We start from the raw sequence: 9,601 nt of genomic DNA on the forward strand, positions 1-9,601 counted from the left end.
ATGTCAGGAAACTGTGGCGGTTTTAAAGAATATAATATTAGCCGTCACTTTACTACAAAGCATGCTAACTATGCTAGCAAGCTATCAACGAAAGAACGAGAAGCTACTGCTCAGAAGTTGGCGGCTAATTTACAGGCTCAACAAAACTTTTTTCACCGCCAAACTGCCATTCAGGAGTCAAGTACCAAGGCCAGTTTTATGCTTTCATTCAAACTGGCAAAGGCCAGCAAGCCTCTGTTTGAAGGCGAGTTTTTAATAAAATGTATGGTGGAGACAGCAAGTGTCTTGTGCCCAGAGAGCAAAGACAAATTTGAAAAAAATCAGTTTATCGCGCAGGACAGTGACTCGCCGTGTAGAACTAATAGATGAAGATATCACCAGCAACTTAAATAAAAAGGCGAAGTCCTTCACGTTACATTCATTAGCACTGGATGAAAGCAACGATGTCAAAGACACCGCTCAGCTCCTCATTTTTATCCGAGGGATTAACGACACTTTTGAAATAACGGATGAGTTTTTGACAATGGAGTCTCTGAAAGGACAAACACGGGGAGAAGACTTGTATGACCGGGTGTCTGCTGTCATCGAAAAGATGAAGCTCCCTTGGAGTAAACTTATCAACGTCACCACAGATGGATCTCCGAATTTAACGGGGAAAAACGTTGGCCTGCTGAGGAGAATCCAGAATAAAGTCTAAGATGAAAATCCTGACCAGGATGTTATTTTTTTCCATTGCATCATCCACCAGGAATCTTTATGTAAATCGGTATTACAGCTGAATCATGTTGTGAATCCTGTCGTGAAACTCGTCAACTTTATTCGCGCAAGGGGACTTCAGCACCGTCAGTTCATTACGTTTCTGGAGGAAACTGATGCGGATCACCAGGACCTGCTTTATCACTCCCGAGTCCGCTGGTTAAGTTTGGGCAAAGAGTTTCAACGAGTGTGGGAGCTCAAAGAGAAGATTGGTGCATTTTTGGAGTTACAGGGAAAGGCTGACGAATTTCCTGAGCTGAGCAACAAGAGCTGGCTGTGTGACTTTGCGTTTGCTGCGGACGTATTTTCGCACATGAATGAGCTCAACATGAAACTACAGGGGAAGGATCAGTTTGTGCAGGACATGTACACAAACGTGAAAGCCTTCAAATCCAAGCTGGTTTTATTTTCTAGGCAAATTTTAAATAAGCCGTTGACACATTTTCCCACACTAGCCACGCTGAAAGAGGCCGGCGCAAAAATGAAGAAATACAGCGAGTCACTAGATGCGCTGCACGGAGAATTCTGCCATCGGTTTTCTGATTTTGAAAAAATTGACAAGTCACTTCAGTTGGTGGCCTGTCCAAGACCCCAAAACAGCTCCAGAGGAGCTGCAGTTCGAACTGATTGATCTTCAGTCTAACCCAGTCTTAAAAGAGAAGTTCAACTCTCTGAAACTGAATGATTTTTACGCTTCACTCAATGAAGCTGCGTTTCCAAATCTCCCGAAGACAGCGCAGAAGATGCTGGCGTTGTTCGGCTCGACCTACATGTTTGAACAGATGTTCAGCATCATGAACATCAACCAGGCCAGCCACAGATCCCAATTAACAGACCAACACCTCAGATCCATCCTGAGAATTGCTACAACTAAACTCACTCCAGACTTTGATGCGCTGGCTAAAAAGGGGGAGCAACAGCACTGTTCCCACTGAAAGTAAAAGTTTCTCCTTTGTATTATGTAAAAAATGCTTTGGAAAATAATTAGTTCAGTAAGCCTTATATGTTACATGTCATTTCTGTTAAGGAGCGCACATAAGTGGTGCGCAAATGAACGCACGTTCTCAAAACAAACAATGTGCACCAGATCAAATATAACGTGCTCCGCAGTGGCGCGTTATCAATGTTCCGTCCTTGCGCTGATCGTTGTTGACTTTTGGCACTGGAGACACAAACTGAATAGAAGGAGCAGGATAAGTACATCTGAATCTCTTACTGTTTTTGAAATAAATACAGTCAGGAGGAGAGTGATGATGATATCCAGGAGGTAACAGAACTTGCAGTGCTTTAAAATAGAAATTGTTAGTAACAAAAAAAATTATTTTTTATTCATTTAATTTTCAGTGTTTTAAGACTCATTTCAATAAATAGCTAAATACTGTGGGGCTTTAAAGACAGATCTTTTGTTGTAATGCTTTTGTTCATTTTCATTTGAAATTAAAGCACATGTTTTTTCCATATCCCATGATATATTTTCTTCTCCTATGAGGTGGGGTTACCAAAACACTCCATCCATCTGCTCCTTGTTCGGCCCCTCTGTCAAAATTTAGAACCCATTGTGGCCCCCGAATCAAAAAGTTTGTCCACCCCTGGATTAGACTATCAACGGCTTGACGGTACGAAAACTTACTTGATAGGAAGGCTTGATATTCTTGATCGGTTGCCTTTTGTAGTTGTGTGTTCTTTTCGGCGGGTGTATTTGCTGTTTTAGCATCTGTCAAATTGAAGCGTTTCAGAATAGCTTCGGCATATCTTTCTTGACTCATGCTGTAGTTGCCATCTTCAGTACGTTTGAAGTTGATACCGAAAAACCACATTAGTTCTCCTCGGTCATCCAATTGGAATTTGCTGTGTAAAGTTTGTTTAATAAAGTTTATGGTTTCTATGTTTTTGGCGGCGATTATTATGTCGTCTACCCAAAATAAGATTAGAGAGCTATCGTCGGAGGTATGTTTGATGTATACCCATGAGTCGGACTTGGTCAGTGTGTAGTCTTGAGATTTGAAGAGGTCTGTCAGTGTAGCATACCAATTTTGCCACTCTTATTTTTGTCTGTAAAGCGACTTTTTAAGATGGCATGTTAGGCGTTTACTGTCGTCGGTCTCTTCATACCCAGTTAGTTACTCAAGGTAAATGTTTTTATCAATAGGGGTATTGAGGTAAGCTCCTTTGACATCCATTTGATGTAGCTGTAACCTGTCATTAACAGCCTTTTGTGACAGTATACGGATTGATGCCATGCGAGTATGTATTGTAATAATCAATCTCTGATTGTTGCGAGTAGCATTTGGCGGCATTTCTAGATTTGTATTGTACTTCATCGGCTACTGTACCTTGTTTGAATGTATTGTCAGATATCATGATATCTCAAAGAAGAAGACCGCCAGAGTTGACCTAAATATGTCAGCCATATATGACAACCATTATCTCTTTATAATAACATCACGGTAACATTCCAAGAATAACACTCTTTTATGCAAGCTATGCAATGCTTACTGTTTTATTTATATCGACAGTCATTGCTGACATTAACTACTTTGAACAATATCTGAGACCAACAATCTTATCCTGTCTCTGCCTTCCAAGTTTATTCTTAATACATTTCATCAGACTTAATGATATATTTTCCTGTGAACTCTAGTCGTGCCATCGGTGTCTAAAAACATAAAATGTATATTTTGTCTAATGTTGTCTGTCACAAATACCAAGTTGTGTTTGGCAAAGTTTATACTTTGGCGTCAATCATGCTGTCACAGTTTTTGTATAAAAGAACCATTTTTAGCTTTATATCAGTAGTTATTTTACAAGTGATTGCTATGTACACACTGTATCTGACTCAAATATATTATCTCGCTTAATGCTTAGAGTGAACGTCTTTTTTCACGCCGAACCCATAAGTGTGAAAACAGAAAACCCTCATAGTGTACACCCATTTGCCTTTTGTTTCAGTACGATCTTTTGGCAACGGTTTTATGTCCCATGTGTTATCGTTTGTCAGAGTTTTCATCTCTTTGTCCATAGCTGCTTTACAGTTTGAAGCATCTTCTGAGCTCACTGCTTCATCGTAGGTTTTAGGTATAAACGGTATAGCAGCATATGCATAATCTACTGAGGTCGGCAGTTGGTAATCTGTTAAGTGTGTAGGTGGTTTTCTTTCATGGCTAGATCAACGAGGCATGTCGGTGTTTTCTGTACTGTTTGGAGCTGTAGTTTAGGTGTCGTTTACGGTTTGCTTACTGCCTTTTTGTTGTAGTAGTAGCCGGTCGTCGGTACCATGATAGTCCTCAGTCAAGAGCTCTGAGTCAGCTGTGTTGTTGTTGGGCAGTCGTCTGCACAGGTGTACATTTTTTGACATTAGGATTCTATTGGTTTGTGTATCAAGAATTTAGTGACCTTGATTTCTAAGATTAACACCTAGGTAGATACTTTTCTGTCCCCTAAGCTGTAGTTTTTGCTTGTGTCCTTCTGTGTAAAATTTGCACAGTGAACTAAAGTCGTCTAGTTTGGTCATATCAGGCTTTATGTTTGTAAATAATTTGTAAGCAGTCGATTTAGTTCTCCTTTGATACGATCGGTTTCTTATATACGCTGCATGGCGTATGGCGTATGACCAGTACGTTTTCGGTAATGTAGTTCCCGTGATCAGACAGCGAGACATTTCTAAAATAGTACGCCAGGAACGTTCAGATTTTCCATTTTGGTACAGCGAGTAAGGTGTCGTAGTCATTTGTTTAATACCTCTTTCTGTAAGAATAGATTGAAAGTCACTGCTGAGATATTCATTACCGTTGTCACTGTGTAATTCGAGTACAGCTCCAATCGGTGCAACATCGGCTAGAAACGTCTTTAGTGCTGTGCCAGCTTCATCTTTGAATGTGCCTATACAAACAGCATACTAGAAAACTTGTCTATAAAGTTTATAATGTATTTTTACCCCTCCTTCGATACCGGGTTGATATGTCGGTATGTACACATTGTAACGGCTTTGTTGCATGTATTGGTGGGTATTCGTTTGACTTAGGTTGATTCGTTAGTTGGTTTTCTTTGCATGTTTGACAAGAGCTCATGTGCTTCTTAGGCGGCGATGCTATCTTCATTTCACGGGTTACATGCTGTAGCTGCTGTATATCTTTGTAGTTTGTATGCCCTAATGTCATATTCCACTCTTCGATTGTACAGGCATTATATATCAAGTCGTGTTTGCTACTATTGTCGTCAGTTTGCAGGAAATACAGCTGACTTTGTTTGACAACGTTGAATTTAGTGATTTTGGAGGTGAGATAAACTGTATCTTTAGCAAATGTAACTTGTGCTCCTGCTTCGGTGGCGGCACAAATGGAGAACAGGCTTGTATGAAATGTCAGTGCTAAGAATGCAATTGTAAGTATGAATTTAGCCGGATTGTTTTCTGAGTCATAGATTACAAACTCTGCATTTCCTCTCTTTGTGGCAAGTTCGTTACTGCGACGGCCATCGGCGAGCTGTATGTAATGTTTATTCGAGTCGAATGTGTCATCATACGTAGTAAAGGGTGAGGCGTCGTTTACGATATGGCACATAGCTTAACGGTCAACCAACAAGCTACTGTAAAAATTGTCTGTATGTTTGTCGGTGTTAGTTATATTATCTGCCTGAGTTGTAGGGCTACCGTTGACTGTAAAGCTAAATGTTTATGTCGATGCACTGGCTGCTGTGTGTTAGTAATGGTCGGTTTCTTTTTTGGAAACATACGAGTTTAACGTGACCAGGCCTTTCACAGTATTCACAGGCTAATTTTGTCTTTGATCTGCACGCATGTGCCCTGTGACCCGGTTTCGCACTCGCCAGACATACCTGTTTGTTATTGTGCGTAGGTGGTTTTTTTTAGGTGTATAGTGATATTGTCTAGGTTTAGTACTGGCTGCTATGGCGGTTGATTGTGTGGTAGTATTTTGGGCAGCTTCGATATTTACATGGTTACGTAGTGCAGCTTTAAATTTGGTTGAGGAATTTTTCTGGTCGGTTTGTGTATACACAACGACGAACGAGTTGAAAGCTGCTGGAAAACCTTTCAAAAGCATAGTGATTATAAAATTGTCAGATATCGTTTCACCAGCTGAATGTAAACCACTAGCAGCTTTTTCGGCTCTAATCAAGTAATCGGTTACATCCTCTGTCTCTGTCATATGTATTGTAGTTAGCTCATCATATAAAGTCATAATTTTAGGTTTCTCAGTACTAGCGTAGTGTTGTCTGAGTACCCTACATGATGAAAATATTCGATAGTTATAAAAACTCGCCATTTCGCAAAAATTCAATTCCGCAAATTATTAAACTCCGTGAATAATTAGTTCTATTTTTAATCTCAAGGGATAATAACTACTGCATCTAAATAAAAACTAGCCGCTAGGCATAAATACTAAACTTAGTTGAGCTCCAAAACATTTTTAAAATCATTGCCTAGGCTTTGAGCTAACACCATTGCCAATGCATCACACTTCTTTACAAAATTATTCAAGGTTGTCACAAAATATGCAGAATGGCGTCATCGCAAAAATAGCCGCTAGGTAGAAGTACTAAACGTAGCCGAGTGCCAAAACTTCTTTAAAATCATTGCCGGGGCCTCGAGTTTTATTGCCATTGCACCAAACTTTACAAAATTATTCAAGGTTTTCACAAGTTATTCGGCATGGCTTCGGCATCGCAAAAATCTCTCTTCGCCTTTTTACATTGAAATCAACTCCATCAATCTCTAATACCGAAGTTGAGAACAATCATGATTTTGATCTGTACATTATGGTATGTATTTGATTTGCAGTGCAGATACGTTTTTCCACAATCAACTGCATTAGTTAATGCTTTTGTTTAAAAACTGATTGCTTTCATTATATACTTCAGCTATTGTTTTTGTACTTCCTTAACACTTACTAATATTTTTTCTTTTTGTGTTTACTGCAGATTGAGAATAAAACAACCTACTCTGATTACGAAAACTAGAGACAAGTAGTAATCTTTATCAAGGCAGGAATATTGGATGAGAAGCAACCAGTCAACCTAGACCCCTTCATCAACAACAACTCTTTGATATCGCTGCAGCAAACATGATTATAATATATATTTTATTTCATGTATAGATATATTATAATTTATTACAAACTTAAGTGTACAAATAAAATATTTCAAATACAAATAAAATTTTACAAACGATGAATGGAGTAAATATAAACAGTTTAGTCTATATGGCGGTTGTCTAACAATAAAATTAAACTGGTACTCTTGATAAGCGAATACTAGCGTGTAATGGTGCTCTCTGAGTAGTTATTTTGGTAATAGCAGCTCTGTCACTGTCACTGTCTTGGGTAGACGTTAAAGGCGATTCTCTCGCTACTACATGACTGGTAAGAAAGTTATCATAAAAACTCTCCTCGTGGCTTACTATTGCAAAGTTCTGCCGGTTGGCCAAAAATTTGTGCTCGTAAAGGCGTTTTTGTTCCTTTTTTTAAAACAGATATATTCTCCTCGTAAGTGGCTGCGGTCACCTTTACCTCAATTTCAAGACCTCCCTGAATGATTGGTGATCTTCTAAGAATGACATCTACCCTTGCAATCATTGTGCTTCGGGTATGATGAAAAATCTCTCACACTAAAACCAATAATGAAGCGGTAGGGATGAAACAAATAAATATTGCGTTTTACCGAAGAACCAAGGTAAAATTCAACAATTTACTAAACGGTTTTGAAAAAACTCATTACTTACCACAAATTGTTGGTTCATCAAAGGCCTCCAAATCGATGAATATTTGTGAAAACCTCTGAACGCGGCAAAAGATTTATAGCTTAGCATGGTCGACTCGTAGTTGCAAGCTGTGGTATACATCACGGTTTGGTGTATGCGCACACCAAAACACGCTGTGTTTGCATGCGTAGGGTTAACTCTATTGCTAGCTGCAATAGAGTTAACTCTTTATAGTTAACTCTTCGAATAAATTAATCCGCGAATATGCATGAAAAGGCAATTTTCGCAAAATTTAACTCCGCGAATAAATTCATCCTGTAGGGTAATAGCAAAGCTTTTCGTCCATCATCTTTGGCATCATTCATGAATGAGCTGAATGGTTGTAATGAGCGTTTATCAATAACTTGGACAAGCTCTGCGTATGCTCCCCTGTTTTTGTCTGCAAAGTTTGTGTCAACCTCTTATTCTTCTGCAAGACGTAGTATGGCTTTGTACATGCCTTTGTCTGTAGTGTATATATAGCTAGTAAAGCTAGTAATCTGATTGGCTAATGTGGATAAACATATAAGTGTAATGACATGGATAATATATGGAGTTGTCTATACGGAGAGGGTAACTCCTAATTATTCAGTCAGCTGTAGACGGTCTCTCAATGCTTTCCTTTTATGCTGACTAAAATTAGTTTGTCAGGTATATTTGTTTATAGCTAAGGTAATAGAAGCATACGATCAAATCAAACCAGTTCTGTGCTTTCTCTCGCAGTATTATTAATGATATGGCGTCATTCGGCGCACTTTCTGACTACTATTGTGCCATTATGATCATGTTGGCTTTTATGGCGGCTCAGCTAGACTTTGTTTGTTGCAAAAACTCAAGCTATTAACTATTCGGTGAATGTCGGTTCATCCTTAAAGTACCTACTTTCGCATGTTTTCAATCCAGTTATACAAATTATGCACCTAAAGATTTATTGTGATTCTAACCGGAGCAAGAAATAAGCAGTGTGCTTGATGTCGGTCTCATATTTTTATCTTTTGTAATAATAAAATATGAGGTCATGCACCAATGCGTATACCATTAATATGCCGAATCGTCACAATTCTATATTTTCTTTTGGTTTCATATTTCTCATTGATTTGTATAACACATTTATGCTGTGAGCTCAAATTAAATCACATAGTCTTTACATTTTTAGCTGATGAACTGATCTGCACAGCTCCTCTTTGTATGATTTTTTTTTGCTGTTGTTTCCAGTCAGTCAAATCATGACAGGAAAATAGTGAAATAGTGAGTTAATTATGAGTCACGCCATTACTTTCATTGGTTTTAGCACCATATTGGCCATTCTCTTGTCTCCTTGAGATTGGTGTTTCTCTGTTTCAGTTTTTAGCAACTCTGCTAATAATTTAGTTTTAAAAGTGTTTTTAACTGCTAATTTTTGCATTTGGTGTTTCATTTGAACAGCCATGTTTTTAAGGAACCTGAACACTCAGTCAACATGATGAATGACAAGAATGTGAGAGAGAAAGAACGACAGTTTCATTATTTTAAGCTGCTTGGTTTTGATAGCAATGACCTCCTGGATAACCTTCTGTAATGTGAAGGCTCTTCGAGACAACCATGAGCAGGGTAAGATGTTATTTTTTTTGCTCAAGGAAAAGTGCGCTAAACATTAATTATGAAAATCAATCATGTTCATGAAATGAATCAGACTCGAAAATCCTAAAAACTTATGAATTGCTTCCTAAACATATTAAATTTATTCTAGTACATGTAGTTCTGTAGCACATATATATGTTACAATGAGAATATCTTTTCTTATATATAAATAGTTGTTCTATATTGAAATAGTTGCATTTGTGAAGCGCTGTCATTATCGTGAAACCCAATTTTTGTTATTTAAAAAGGAGCCTCAAATAAATCAGCCCTTGCTTGAAATGAATAAAATTTAATGGAGATTACATATATTTGTTTCAAATAAAGTCATTGTAACTTATCACAATCGAGTTGGTTTCTTTCTTACCACTGCATACCGACATGTTTATTTAGACATCATGCATTGATAACATATTGCTGACACGTCGCTGTTATGACAGCTACAAAAACAAGACATTTCATGGGTTGTTGTGT

At 38.2% G+C, this 9,601-nt stretch overlaps 1 protein-coding gene across 1 annotated transcript; it reads left to right on the forward strand.

The window, feature by feature from the left end:
* LOC137397174 (general transcription factor II-I repeat domain-containing protein 2-like) lies at nucleotides 1-1,387 on the forward strand. The gene is made up of 3 exons (XM_068083462.1): nucleotides 1-244; nucleotides 426-661; nucleotides 776-1,387. The coding sequence occupies exons 1-3, from the start codon at nucleotides 1-3 to the stop codon at nucleotides 1,385-1,387; spliced, it is 1,092 nt and encodes a 363-aa protein (XP_067939563.1).
* The last annotated feature ends 8,214 nt before the right edge of the window (nucleotides 1,388-9,601 follow it).

This window comes from Watersipora subatra, chromosome 5 (assembly GCF_963576615.1).
Source record: "Watersipora subatra chromosome 5, tzWatSuba1.1, whole genome shotgun sequence".
Taxonomy (NCBI): Eukaryota; Metazoa; Bryozoa; class Gymnolaemata; order Cheilostomatida; family Watersiporidae; genus Watersipora; species Watersipora subatra.